Below are 14,624 nucleotides of genomic sequence, written 5' to 3' on the forward strand. Positions count from 1 at the left end.
GAATGCCGCGGGCGCCGGCGACTTAGCGACCCGCGGCAGCAACGGCCGCCGCCATTATCGCCACGGCGCCCGGCCGACGCACAGCGCATGCGCTGCAACGGCACACGCCATAGTCCCGGCTGGCCCCCACAACAACACAATGCGCCTGCGCGGAGCGGCGCCTTTCGCAGCCGTAGGACTGGCAAGGCGGAGAGGGAGGGAACCTTCGAGAGGAAGGCTAGAGCGGCCCACAGCCCTGGAGGAGGTCAGAAGCAGAGAGCGGCCATTCTAGGCTCGGAGGCGGGTCTTGGTTTGTGTTATCGGAAGAGTACGTACGTCACTTCCTGCCTGGCACCCAGGCAAGGGGAGCGCGTGGCCATGGCTAGGAAGAGCGGAGGCGGCGGGGCCCACCGGGCCGGGTCCCTGAAGCAGCAGAACAAGCCGCACAAGAGCGGGAGGCACAGCGGGAGCAACGCGAAGAAGCAGGGAGGTGAGGAGGCCCGTCTGTACATATATGTGCAGTCCTGTCCTGCGTGAGAGTCGATGGCATCCTTCAGCTCAGGTACAGTATAGGCAAACTCTGCCCTCCAGATGGTTTGAGACTACAACTCCCATCATCCCTGATCACTGGTCCTGTTAGCTAGGGATGATGGGAGTTGTAGTCCCAAAAATCTGGAGGGCAGAGTTTGCCTATGTCTGCTTCAACTGGTCCGGGGGCGGGGGGGGGGGGCGGGCCCGAGACAGGCCGAGCCTGGATGCTGCCGATGGCTGTGCCAGAAAACTTGGGACCAGTTTAGCCAGCCCTTTTTACCACAGCTGCGAGACCCCCCTTTACCCCATGTACGCCCTCTTGAAACCGCTTCGATCAGCGGAACTGGCAGGATTACAGGTGCCGCCTAATGCTCCTTTCTGCAGCTGTAAGAAATTGATCTTCCCCTGTGGCAGCGCCTGCACTTGGGAACTCCCCGCCTATTGATACCGGGCAGGCACCTTCACTGCACTCTTTTCAGCACCTGCTAAAAACATTTTTTGCTTAGATACCCAGGTATCTAGAATGCTGGTGGGTTTTTAGTTTATTGCTGTTTTTAATTTTTGGAACGTTTTGATTGTTTTTACAGGGGAAAAAATCTCATTTTATTCATATTGTAAACTGCTTTGAGGTTTAATTCAATCAAGTGATATATGAGTTTGATTAAATAAACAAATAAATAAAATGATTGGTGGGCAATGAGTAATAATGATAAGCTTGGCTCAGCAGTGTGGGTGCATATGCTCAAGAGCAGTATTTAAACAGTTTCCCTATCTCCATGTCTTCCTCTGAATTGTGTTATGTATAGCATAGCACTGTGTGCATTGAGAGCTTTTTCTCTTCTCTCTCCACCCTTTCCTTAGGCCGGGTCCCTGCTAAGACACTCAGCCAGCAGCGTCACCGCAATTTGGCCAAATTGGACCGCAAGCATCGGGCCTGGCAGCTCCGCCAGCACTGCAGGGAGATGGTGAGTCAGTGAGAAGCTGGTGGGGTGGAGGGAAAGCCTCTTCCTGCTTCTACAGGGGAGGGAGAAAAACATAAGAAGGGCATCTGCCGGATCAGGCCAAAGAGGGCCATCTATTCCAGATGCCTGTGGGAAACCTGCAAGCGGGATTCAAATAAAAGTGTCATTTCCCCTCCTGCAGTTTCCACAGCTGGCATTCAGCAGCATTGCTGCCTCTGACGGCAGAGCATAGTCATTGTGCTTAGTGGCCATCAATAGTCCTCTCCTCTGTGCAAGGATTGTATTTGCTTTTTCTTGTTCACAGGTGTTGGAAGAAAAGCGGAACTTGGGTCACAAGGCTGGGCCACCCCACTTGGTGGTGGTAGTCCCGCTGCATGCTGGCGTCGCTGTCCCCAGAGCCTTGAGCCTGTTTCAGAGCAGTGCAGCTTCTACTGTGTGCCAAACCAAGATGGGCCCACCAGGTTTTGGCCTGCTGTGCCACCGATCCAGACGCCGGTGGCGCTTTGTGGTGGCTGACACAGGTAAGGGCACCTTAGCGTACTGAGACCACTGTTGTTGCAACATGCCAGCCTCCACCTTCTTCACCTGTGCCTTTCTTGTCACCCAGGGAACCTCCATGCTGTGCTGGACCTTGCCAAGGTCGCGGACACCCTCCTTTTTGTGCTGGATCCTCACGAGGGCTGGGATGCCGCTGGAGACTACTGCCTTTCCTGCATCTTTGCACAGGGCCTCCCCAGCTATGGTGAGAACAGTGTCAAAAGCTGCTGTGCTAGCAGGAGGGGACTCTTCCTTTACCAAGTTCCTCCTAGCAAAACAGAACAGTGTTTGGATACCAGGGTTTGAAGTGGGGAAGCCAAGCTGGATAACCAGGAAGAACATCTGAATTATAGACTGTGAGGGAGCTAGGTAACCTCCAGTTAAGACACGGGGTGATTTACTGTTCTTTTTATCCTGATTTTCATACAAATTCGTTCAAGTTAGAGGCAGGCAGGCTTTGCCAACAGGCATATACGGGTAAACTAAAAAGGCAACATGTAAAAGTGGGGAGTGGCAGGAAAAGGGAGAGGAAAGAGTCCTTCAAGGTCAGAATGAAGTGCTGAGTTACAAGCATTTACATTCAGTTCAGGCAATGCTGATTATCCCTTGCTGATGTTCTTGTTTGAACAGTGGATTGTGGCTTTCTTCTCTTTGGCCAAAGGGTGGGGCCAGAAGGTTCTTTCCTCTCCTTTGGGGCAAATGACAGCTGGATACAAGTGTTATTTCTGGCCAGGAAGGCGGGTGTAAGCTTGCAGCTCATGTTCCTTTGGCTGATGGATGGGGCTGCGTTGATCTCCTTGTCATGATGTTCTTCCTGGGAGGCAGGGGAGGGGGCCCTTGATCCTCTGGCTGGTGGCAGAGGCCAGAGAGAGCTGCCCTTCAGGTCTGCAGCCCCAGGGAAAGTTCATATTAAAAGGGATTAGACCAATTCACAAAGAGGGACGGATCTTTTGCAACTGCTGCCCATGAGTGCTAAATTGAGCAACTGTGTTCATTGACAGTCTATCCCCAAGCCACAGATATAACAGGGCAGGGCTGTTGTGTCTGCTTCTCAAGAGACATTTGGCTGGTCTGAATTTGAAATGGGATGGCGGATGAGAATTTTTTTTGGATCTGATCCACTGCTTCACCCTGTGTTGTTGAACTTATACCAACTTATGGAAGGGATGGGCAGTGGGCTTCCGGTCAGTGCTGCAAAGCTGCTTACATTTGTAGAATTGTAGAGTTGGAAAGGAGCCCAACGGTCATCAAGTCTAACCCCCTGCAATGCAGGAATCTTTTTGCTGAATGTGGGGCTTGAACCCACAACCCTGAGATGAAGAGTCTCATGCTCTACCGACTGAGCTATCCCAGGGATAGCTTGCTGGCACCTAGAGGATATGGTCCACCCTGCCTTGTGAGGTCCCCTGAGCTTTGCAGCTGCCTGCAAGCCTACCCAGCCGCTGATGCTTCTCTCCTGTTTGTCACCTGCAGGCCTTGCTGTTCAAGGTCTTTCTGACCAACCGCTAAAGAAGCAGGCTGACTGTCGCAAGAAGCTGAACAAAGCCATTGAGAAGAGGTTCCCTGAAGCCAGGCTCTTTCCCCTTGACACAGAGCAGGAGTCCGCCCTGCTGCTGCAGCACCTGGCCAGCCAGAAGCAGAGGCATCTGGCCTTCCGAGACCGGCGGGCTCACCTGCTGGCCATTGCCGCCACTTTCGTGCCCAGCACAGACAGTGTCTTGGTGGGGACCCTGAAGGTGTCTGGCTACGTCAGGGGACGGAGCCTGAACGTGAACAGCTTGGTGCATATTGTGGGACACGGGGACTTCCAGATGAGTCAGGTGGATGCCTCCCCAGAGCCCTTTGCTCTGAACCCCAGAACTGCAAAAATACACCCAAGGAGCATGGGGGACCAGGTAGGTTCTGTTGCCTGGCTGGTAGGGTGGGGGGCAGGAACTGGAAGCTAGGAGAAGGCAGCAAATGCTTGTGTGTGGGGGGGGGAGCAGTTCCTTTGCCCCCAGGTGGCCGTGCTTGAACTTCTCTCTCCTGATTCCTAGGATGACCTTGTCAGGAGAGAAGAGGAGATGGAGGAAGACGTGAAGGTGCTCAGCAAGGCTGATGCCAGCAAGCAAGAGTCTCTGCAGTCAGAAGTGGCCCCTGACCCCATGGATGGAGAGCAGACCTGGCCCACCGAGGAGGAGCTGAAGGAGGCTGAGGGTCAGTCTGAGCCTTGTCCATCCTGCCTGCCTCCTCCTTTAGACCAGCCATCTTGAAGGATGCCACTTTGCATGTGGGCCAGGCTGAGGCTGATTTTGGTCTGGGTTGGGCTTCAAACGCTGCTTCCCTGTTTATTTCATTAACTTTATACCCTGCTTGATTGTAAAAAGAAAAACCCTCAAAGTGATTTTTTTTGTAAACCCAATAGAATTATCACTAAGAAAAATAATCAAGAATTATTTGAGATGTTCAGAAATTCTAAATAACAATATACAAAAAACAGATTGCCGCTTGAGCCAGCTTTTTAAATGTCTGGGTAGGTTTATAGTTTTTGGTATTGAAAATCATTTTATCGCTTCTTAACGGTAGTGTGTAAAAGCACCAGCAGTGTGTGCTTTTAAGTAGTTCAGCTTCACTTTCCTGGTGCTGTAAAACAGCCTTTGCTGTAACTGCTTCAGTTTGGCCAGATGAAGAGCAGTCAGTTCTCTCTCTCTTTCTCTCTTTCTCTCTCTTGACGCTGCCTAACTGCACTTGCATTTCCAGAGTCCCTGGCACAGAGGAAGAAGATGGCCAAGAGGGTCCCCAAAGGCACATCTGCCTACCAGGCTGCCTGGATCCTGGACAACAATGATGAATTGGAGAGTGGCAGTGAGGAGGAGGATGAAGAAGAGAATATGGTGGAAGAGCCCATCTCCCAGGTAATGGGATTGGGGTTAGTGCACAGCAGGAAGGTGTAGCCGGACATCTGATGGGCAAGTGGGGAAGGAGGCGAGCTGGCTGGGGAGAATGGATTCATTGTAGGTATTCTGGACTGTTCAGGAACAGCTGGGTGCAAGAAGGGGGGCCTTGGATGTGCAGGAACCCTAAAATGTTGGCTTGGCTTACTAGCTGGACTCTGTGCATGCTGCCAGTACTGTCAAAGTCTTTTGACATATGTTCAAAGGGTAGGGTAGAGAGGCAAAGGGTACCTCTTACTTGATTTGTGTTGGGAAGAAAGTAAGAAACTGCTGGAGAGAGGCTTGAACCTTGGAGCTAGCGGTACCCAGCAGAAGGAGTCATCTTCTGCTTGGCATCCTCTCTTGAGAGCCAGGAACATGTTTTGGTGAGATACCGGTAGATTAGTGGACCCCTGTTGATGGTGGAATGAAGAGCAGCATTGTGGGTGCATAGCACTGAAAGGTCAGAATTCGGGCAGAGGGATAGGAAGCCGCCATATGCAGAATCAGAGTCTGTCTAGCTTGATACTGACTGTACTGACTGGCAGAGGCTCTCCTAGCCCTACCTGGAGATGCCAGCAGGGATTGAATCTGGGACCTTTTGCTTGCAAGGCAGATCCTCTTCCACTCAGCTGTGGATCTTCTCTGATCCATAAAGAAGAACATGGTTGTAAGAGCATAGCAAAGGGAAATGGCAAGCCATGTGTGTCTGTCTTGACTGCCAGCCTAGTATTTTATTTTAGTTTTAATTTCATTCTCCAAGGAGTAGTATACCAATTAGACATTGTGTCTTACATTTTCCTTTAAAAGGTTTCTTTCTTCAAACACCCGTGGCTCTTGAAGATCCACTGCAGCTGCTCACTTTCTCTCTGTCCCTCACAACCCCACGTGGGTTGCTTTTTTGTATGCTAGGATGGGAGTGGCAGTGAAGAGGAGGAGGAGGAGGAGGAGGAGGAGGATGAAGTGGCCACAGAGGAAGAGGAGGGTGCAGCCATGACCCTCCTGGACGATGAGAAGATGGAGGACAACGAGGCAATTCTGGAGAAGTACAGGGAGGAGCGGCAGGAGGAGATGTTTCCAGATGAGGTGGACACACCACGAGATGTGGCGGCCCGGATCCGGTAAGAGCCTCATACGTGCAGGGTGAAAAGGTAGGAGTGCCTGCAATGGGATGGCAAGGTCTGCTCCAGTTTGCTACATTTATCACGGCCAATTGCCAAAGCGAGGCCGGGTCTTGATGCCCAGGTCCATGTTAGGCTGGGCTTTGGGAACAGAGGAGCCTTGTACCTCCCCCTGCAGCTGGTTCACAGGCAGTTCCTCCGCTGGGTGTGGGATAGGCAAAGGCAGGAGGCCGGGACTCTTGGACCGCTGACTCCCTCTGGTTGTCTCCAGGTTCCAAAAGTACCGAGGCCTGAAAAGTTTCCGGACCTCTCCATGGGACCCCAAAGAGAACCTGCCCAGGGACTATGCCCGGATCTTCCAGTTCCAGGATTTCTCCCGGACGAGGAAACACGTCTTCCGGCAGCTGGAGAAGGAGGAGAGCAGTGGAGCTGAGGTAGGCCTTTCCTCCAGGCCCCAGATCAGTTGCTGAAGGCTCCTTGGTCCCATCAGTCCTGTTAAAAAATTGCAAAGCTGGAGGGCAGAGGAGTGGGACTCAGCCTGACTGTGGGCATGGGATCATTTGCACCCAGCCTCCCCTGAAGCAAGCTAAGGGCGCAAAACAGGAGTGAGCCAAAAGTGCCTGCAGGGGCAAAAGCTCCATGTGGCTTGAGCTAGTCCATGGCAAGTTGGAGGGCAAAAGCCATGTCAGCTGGGGTTGCCCGTGGCCTGCGATTCCTTGGTTGTGCAGAACTTGCAACAACTCAGCACGGAGCTGAGAGGCTTGAGCACCTTGTGAGTTTTCCTTCAAACCTGAGAGCAAGTTTCTACCTCTTGTGGTTGCAAAGAGAAGCTGGAAAGTGCAAGGTGCCTGGTCTTCTGAAATCTTGGAAGCCAGAGACGGGCCTGAATAAAGTTTCCTCTGACTGGGGGCAGAGCCTCAGTCCCCCTTCCTTGCTCCTGGCTTCCCTCCAGAGCAGCCTCCCCCATCTGATGCCTGCCAGGTGTTTCGGACTGCAATTCCCTTTAGCCCTAGCCTCCTGCATAAGCTGACGGGGTCTGATAGCCGTAGTGCAAAACCTCTGGGGGGCATTAGGGTGAGGAAGTTTAATCCACAATAATGGGCTAGGTTTTTTTTACTATTGGTTTTATTGAAATGATTTCATGGATAACAAAGGTACATATAAGGTCTATTTCTTTTTTTTAGTTCATAAACTCCTATCTGCAGGTCTGAGATATTTGGTGTGAGATATTTCTATCATAGACATTGTGAGTGGGGGAGAGAGGTATGGGGAGAGAGAGAGAGAGGTGGGAGAAGGAAGGGGGTAATGATTTGTCCTTTTGCATAGTGCATACATTGGGTTTTGTGTCAGCATCACATGAGTAGGTTTTTCATCAGTTGTTAGTTTTTGGTTGGCGGTGAGAGAAATTGGGGAGCCCAGAATGCAATGCTGGTTGCATTCAGCTGCTTGTAGTGAGTTTTGTTTGTGTGTGAGAGGGGGGGTGGGGTTGCTGGATCAAATTAGCCATATCAATTTGTATGCTGTCCGGGGTGTGTGTGCGTTATGTTGTTGTCTTGTAATAAAGGGGAGCCACACTGGGGTGAAGGCATCTTGTTTGTCCCCCTACTAATTTCAGTTTGCTTAGTATAGGGCTAGTTGAACCAATGGTTTGATTCTGTATAAGGCAGTAGGGCTGTTCATAACCTCAGCTGGATAATCAGTTGGAACTTGGAGCTTCATTTGGCAGCCCTTGACATGTGACCTCAGCTTATTATTGAGATTTCTCAGTTTGGGTGAAATTGCACCAGAGCTTGCAAACCAGGCCCGGGGTGGGGAGCCCGTGCCCCCCCCCCCGATGCTGCTGGGCTGTAGCTTCTGTCAGCCGCAGCTAGAATGGCCAGTAGGCAGGGCGAATGGGAGCTATTGGCCAGCCACGGTTCGAGGACCTTAGGCTACCCACCCCTGCTTTAGAGAAAGTGGGGCCTTGCCCATCCTGATCCATCGCTTGGGGTTTCACACGCAATGAGTCTGTGCACATATCAACCAGCTCTTGGCATTTGGTTTCCTGGGGCAACCTTTGCCAACCTGGTGCTCTTCAAGTCTTTTGAAGGACAACTCGCATCAGCATTGTATGGCCATGTTGGTTGACCAGCTTGGTAAAGGCTGGTCTGGTAAGTGACCGTTTCCAAATTGCTTACAGTCCTTTTTCTGGCCTCCAGTACATGTTTGCTGATGGGCAGAGTTTCTGCTCCTTCCTGCTTTCTGTACCCAACATTTCCTGCTTTGCTCCATGCGCTGCCAGGTTCGCTCTTTCACCCCTCTGTCTTCCCTTTCTGCAGGTCGGCTGTTATGTCACGCTGCACATCTGCAGTGTCCCCGTCTCGGTCATGGAGAGTTTCCAGCAGCAGGTGCCTCTGTTGCTCTTCACGCTGCTTCCTTACGAACAGAAGGTGAATGGGGAGGGGAGCAATTTAGGCGTTCTGGCCACACCCTGCTGTGCCTCCTTCACTTAAGCTGCTAGCTTTTCATCACAACGTCTGAACCTGTCTAACTTTGGAAGGGCAACCAAAGTGATCAAGGGGAAATGAAGCAGAGGGTTATCGATAGCTACCAGCCACAATGGTTCTGCTCTGCCTCCACGGTTGTAGGCAGCAGTGCTTCTGAATACCACTTTCTGAAAACCACAGGAGGGGAAAGTGCTCTTGTGCTCAGGTCTTGCATGCAGGTTTCCTAGGGCCATGTGACCACTGTGAGAACAGAATGCTGGACTAGATGGGCCCCCTTTGGCCTGATCCTGCAGCCAGGATCTTGTTCTGTTCTTATGACACCTGACAATCATTAGGTGATCAGAGGCTTCTCTTGCCTGTCGTGGGTGTGAGTTTGGGCTATTCCTAAGGCTCCCTCTTTTCCTCCCCTTTTCTTCTCCGCACTCTCTGCAGATGTCTGTGCTCAACCTCCTGGTGAGACGCCAGCCGGGTGACAGTGAGCCCATCCGTTCTAAGGAGGAGGTGATTGTCCATTGTGGCTTCCGCCGCTTCCGAGCCTCCCCGCTCTACTCCCAGCACAGTTCAGGTGAATGAGCATTTCCCCCCCCCTCCTGTGCCCCGGGCTTCTAGTTTGGGCCCCTGCAGTTGGTTCTGTGAATGTGTGTGTCCAGAGAAGTCTTGGTGAATGTCCTATGCTGAACACGCTGAACAGGGTAGCGGGTCTTCAGATGCAGCCCTTGGGCCCCTGTCCATGCCCCACAGCCCCGTATTGTGCCGTCGTTGAATACTTTGGGTGGTCTGGAATGTATAGTGCAAATGCATCTCACATGAGGCTTCTGTTCCAGGAGCAGCACATGTATGCAAAATTGCACATAGCCAAAAGCTGCTGGCTGGCAGTGAGGGGAACCCCATGTGGAGGGCCTCCCTGTGTCTCCACTTGTCAGGTGAATAAATCCTGCTCCCTTGTCTGCAGAAGGGAACAAAGAGGCAGGCAGGCAGGGAGAGAGGCAGTAAAGAGGCAGGCAGATCCATTCCAGCCTTTTATCTTCTGCTTGCTGCACCTCCATCTATCTGCCAAGAATAGAAAAATATTTCTTCTTCCTCTGCCTGCCTCCCTCCTCTGTTCTGTATTAGTCTCCTTCCTCCACTGCAGCGGTTGCCACCAGAGCAGAGTGCATGTAATTCAATTTTTACAAGTAAGGGGTGGGTGTGAGATGCAATTGCACTACATTGTTTGCCTGGACAAAGAAGTGTGTTTGTGTGTGCCTGATGTTTGCATGGTTGGAATACTATATAGCCTGCTAGCCAGTGATAAGCCAAAGGTAAGACTCACATCTGTTGCGCCACCTACCATTGGAAGGTAGATCAGGTGTACCTTCAGGCTGGGGGGGGGAATCCCCATTTGGGGTGCAGAAGGCCCCTGCTGCCTTTCTGGCTGCTTCATCCTGGGCTTCAGTGCTGCCTGGGACATTACACAGCTACTTGCCCTGAGCCAGACAGACACACTTGCTTGACCGGTCTAAGTACCAGGCAGCTCCTTCCTGATGCTCCCAGGAAAAGGGGGGCAAGGTGAGGTTGGCCCTTCAGTGGCAGAGGCTGCAGCCACAGCTTTCCATTCTCCTGTCCCTGGGAGTTTTCCTGGACAGAGCTCTGTAGCCTTGTAATTCCACAAAGGGGCTGTGGATTGGTGAAAGATTGGCTCCAGGGCAGGGGCTGATGGTGTGCTTTCCTTCCCTCAGCTGACAAGCACAAGCTGGAGCAGTTTCTGCGGGCAGACACCACCATGGTTGCCACCATCTATGGCCCCATCACTTTCCCACCTGCTTCTGTGCTGCTGTTCAGACAGAGGAGCAATGGTGAGTTTGGCATTAGGGGGAGGGCCTTTGGGGCAGGTGGGTTGTCAGCCCTGGGCCTTTTCTTGCTGCTGCCTCAGTTCCTGCTCAGTTCCAGCCTGCCGCCCTCCCAGTGCTTTGGACTACAGTTGTCCTGACTGGGGCCGATGGGAGGCGTAGTCAGAAGCAGCAAGCGGGTGATGGGTTGAGGAAGGTCGTCTACAGCAGTGGTGTCCAAAGTGGACAGTATTGCCCCCTGGGGGTGGGGGGTGGGATTACCTGGGGGCACAAAGAGGCAGAGAGGGGGCAGCAGAGGTGTCAGACTTTGAAAAGCTGGTATCACTGCATCAGTTCCCTTGGTTTTGTTGAGTTCATTGAACCAAATATTTTGAATTGGGTTTTTGAATAAATGTGTTTTGAATTTTATTGTGTTACTATCTTCCTTACTGGGTCATGCAATGATGATTTCTGTAGAGTTGGGGACACTGGGGGTGAGTTTATGGAACAGATGGGCAGTGGCCCTGAAAAAGTTTAGGAATTGCTGTTTTTACAGCAGCTTGGAATCTACTTGGCTCATTGGCTGTCTGTTTGAATCACCCTGCCTTATTTATTGGTGGCACTGCAGCAGTTTTAAAATATTTGTGTTGGTGCTGTTTAATGGTCACTGTGATGTGTGTGTGTGGGTGTTTCTTTCCTTTCCTTTTTTTAGCATGGGTAGCAGAAAAGGATTGACGACCTTGGCTTTGAGCCAAGAGCATTTCCAGCCCCTCGCCATAGATGCCAGTTGGTTACTATTGATCTCTTTTCCCACTTGAAAAGTGGTGCAAGGCTACTACTGTTTTGTTGGCTGGGTGAAGCCTGCATTTATTGCACAGACTGTGGTGAGCTGGCTCCCTAGAACTGAGCGCTGTTGCCCATCCAGCAGCACGCTTGATAATTGCGTTTCTCTGCAGGAGCTCACAGCCTCCTGGCCACAGGCTCCCTGCTCAGTGTCAACCCTGACCGGCTGGTGATCAAGCGGGTGGTGCTGAGTGGCCACCCTTTCAAGATCCTCAGCAAGATGGCAGTTGTGCGCTACATGTTCTTCAACAGAGGTACGTACGTTGGGATCCAGAGGGAAGACTATCTGACAAAGCTGCTGCTTGTTAGGGAGGAGTTGGGGAAATGCCCCAAGGCAGCACAGGCCTTGCCTGTTCATATGCTGCCAGTCTGGTGGGTTTGTCTATGGGATGGCAAATTAGCTACTGTGGAATAACCCAGATTCAGATCTTCGGGGAAGGCCCTTTTCTAAGGCTGCTCCGAGACTCTGGGGGGCCCTAGAGAAGCTAGACTGGCTCCCTCTTTCTTGTCCTTCTGCTGGCAAGTGAAGACTGTTTTATTCCAACAGGTCTTAGGGAACTGACTGCTTTTTAAGGAAGTTTTAATTCTAATAAAGCTTAATTGCTTTTTAGCTTTTTGTGTTTTACCTGTGTTGTTTTAATTTGTGTCAGCTGCCTAGAGTCCCAATCCAGGGAAAAGGTGGGATGTAAATAAATAGAATAATCTACACTAATTTCTCCCTGGAAATGCAGCGCCTGAATATTGAGCCAGAGGGAGGTTCTGCTAGTTTAGTGCTATCCTATGGACACCCTCCACCCCACTGTGAATGAAAGCAAGACCTGGAGAATTCCATTTTAGAATGTGCATCACTTACTCTTTGTTTTCTCTCATATCCTACAGAGGATGTATTGTGGTTCAAGCCAGTGGAGCTCCGGACCAAGTGGGGGCGCCGGGGGCACATCAAGGAGCCTCTCGGTAAGTATGCAGGCCCCCATTTTAAATCGATCCCTAGCCCAGGCTACTGTCCCATCTTGCCTGAAGTCTTCTATTATTGTTCCAGTACCAAAAAAAATCCAATCCGGAGAATCTGAATGACTTTTGTCCAGTAGCACTCACACCCATAATTATGAAGTGCTTTGAAAAGCTGGTACGAAATTATGTTATTACCTGCCTACCTGAGGGATTGGACACATTCCAATTTGCCTACAAAACAAAAAGATCAACAGAGGATGCTGTGGCAATTGCCCTCCAAGCTGTTCTGGCACATTTGGAGCAGCGGGGGAGCTATTGCCTGACTGTTTTTTGTAGATTTCAGCTTGGCATTTAATACCATTCTACCGCGACATCTGATGACTAAATTGGGAAACTGGGGTTCCCGCTATCACTCTGTGGGTGGATACTGGACTTTCTTTTAGATCGCTCCCAGAGGGTCCGGTTGGGCCCTTATACCTCTAATATGCTTAGAACTAACACAGGAACACCACGGGGATGTGTGCTTAGTCGGCTCCTTTATACTCTTTATACGTATGATTGCATCGCTGCCCACCCTAGTAATAGGGTTGTCAAATTTGCAGATGGCACAACCGTGATCAGGCTCATCTCTGATAAGGAGGGTGAAACTGAGTATAGAGATGAGGTGGAGCGACTGACAGAGTGGTGCAGAGTTAATAACTTGCTCATAAATACAAAGAAAACAAAGGAGCTTGTGGTGGACTTTAGGAGACGAAGGAACGAGGTCCAGCCACCTTTGATTGACAGAATCTGTGTGGAGAGGGTAACGACGTTTAGATTTCTAGGCATTGAGTTACAGGAGGATCTGTCCTGGAGTGTTAATACAAGGGGGCTTGTGAAGAAGGCGCAGCAGAGACTACTTTTTGAGAATTTTAAGGAAGAACCATCTTCCACAAAAGCTGCTGCTTGCCTTCTATCACTGCGCCATACAGAGCGTGCTCACGTACGGTTTATGTGTGTGGTACAGAAGCTGTACTTCTCAGGATAGAGCAGGGCTGTGCAGAATTATTAAAACAGCAGAGAGCATTACTGGCTGCTCAATCTCCACCTTAGAACAAATCTACACCACCAGGTGCCATAGAAAAGTGCTAGACATATCAAGATATCCAATGCACCCTGGTCACCATTTATTTGTGCTCCTGTCATCGGGACGGAGAGATAGAACAATGCAGGCAAGAACGAGCTGTCTCAGGAACAGTTTCTTCTCTAGAGCAATTTTGGCCCGAAATGGAAAGTCTGGACTTTTGTATCGTATTTACTGTTTTTAATTAGGTTTTGTAGCAATTTTGGATTCTGCGGAATGCTTTATCTGAGTGGATGTAGCAACCGAGTAGTTTCGTTGTTCCCGCAAGGGGACAATGACAATAAAGAGATCTTATCTTATGAACATCCCAGCAGATATCTCTCTGAACTGTGTTTTAAACTGCTGCCTCCCCATCTCTTCTCTGCTGGCAGGTACCCATGGCCACATGAAATGTCAGTTCGATGGGCAGCTGAAGTCCCAGGACACGGTGCTGATGACCCTCTACAAGCGGGTCTTTCCCAGATGGACATATGATCCCCACGTGCCGGAGCCACCGCGGGAGAGTTTGAGCAGCCTCCTGCCTGGCCAGGAGGAAGAGGAAATGGACTAGCAACTGCAGGGGACCCAGTTTTGTCTAAATTTGCACTTGGCCTCTGTTCATTTGTATCCTATTTATTTTTGGAGGAAAATACTATTTCCAAGACAAGCCTTGGCCTCTTTGTTTATTTACGTGTGTCTTTAGTGGCCTGACAGTCTTGGGCATCATTGCCCCAGAGAGAAAGTGAACTGTCAGTGGCTAATTCCTCCACAGAAGGGGTAGTTTGGGTTTATTTATTAAATGTATTTGCAGCTTGACCTTCATCCTAGGGCATGACACAAACAGTTAAGACTTGGAAGAGTTTTCATGTCTTAAAAATTCAAAACATTGTTAAAATTGCCACCCAAGGGAAGAAACACCAGTTGCAACAGCACACTAAAGACCTAGTAGCCAACAGAAACCCAGGCGAGGAGGGGTGACTTTTCCTATTCTGCATCTGTACTTCTCGTACTCTCGAGGGGGAGGGCATTCTATAAGCAACAGAGAGGACCCTATCCTTTGCCATGATGCAAAGGCACTCCTTTGGATGTTGGAGAATGAGAATTGCTTATCTGTGGCCTTGCAAGGAGAGGGATAGGGAGTCTTTGTTCCTTCAGAACAATCTTAAACTCAACTCTCAACCTTGGCAGAGCGGGGAATTCTTAGCGCCATGTCCTCTTGGGGGCCTGAGTCGCTGCTTCTCTAAAATGAGTACCTTTATCAAGGGCTCTGAACAAACAATATGGTTGCAGATGATAAAATTCCCATAAGCTCCTCCCCAGAACCTTACAGACCTGCATCTTTCTCTGCCGTTTTAATGCTCCCAACTTTATTGTTGACTTTTATAGTTTCTT

General features: G+C 50.5%; 1 protein-coding gene across 1 annotated transcript; it reads left to right on the forward strand.

Moving 5' to 3' along the window:
* The first annotated feature begins 63 nt into the window (after nucleotides 1-63).
* On the forward strand, nucleotides 64-13,899 carry TSR1 (TSR1 ribosome maturation factor). Its single transcript, XM_035118214.3, has 15 exons — nucleotides 64-469; nucleotides 1,372-1,475; nucleotides 1,777-1,993; nucleotides 2,080-2,214; nucleotides 3,483-3,904; nucleotides 4,046-4,205; nucleotides 4,749-4,903; nucleotides 5,834-6,042; nucleotides 6,314-6,476; nucleotides 8,361-8,471; nucleotides 8,961-9,093; nucleotides 10,247-10,363; nucleotides 11,293-11,433; nucleotides 12,059-12,133; nucleotides 13,625-13,899. The coding sequence occupies exons 1-15, from the start codon at nucleotides 88-90 to the stop codon at nucleotides 13,801-13,803; spliced, it is 2,703 nt and encodes a 900-aa protein (XP_034974105.2). The 5' UTR covers nucleotides 64-87; the 3' UTR covers nucleotides 13,804-13,899.
* Nucleotides 13,900-14,624: the final 725 nt, after the last annotated feature.

The sequence above is a fragment of the Zootoca vivipara genome, chromosome 6 (assembly GCF_965207765.1).
Source record: "Zootoca vivipara chromosome 6, rZooViv2.hap1.1, whole genome shotgun sequence".
Lineage (NCBI taxonomy): Eukaryota > Metazoa > Chordata > Lepidosauria > Squamata > Lacertidae > Zootoca > Zootoca vivipara.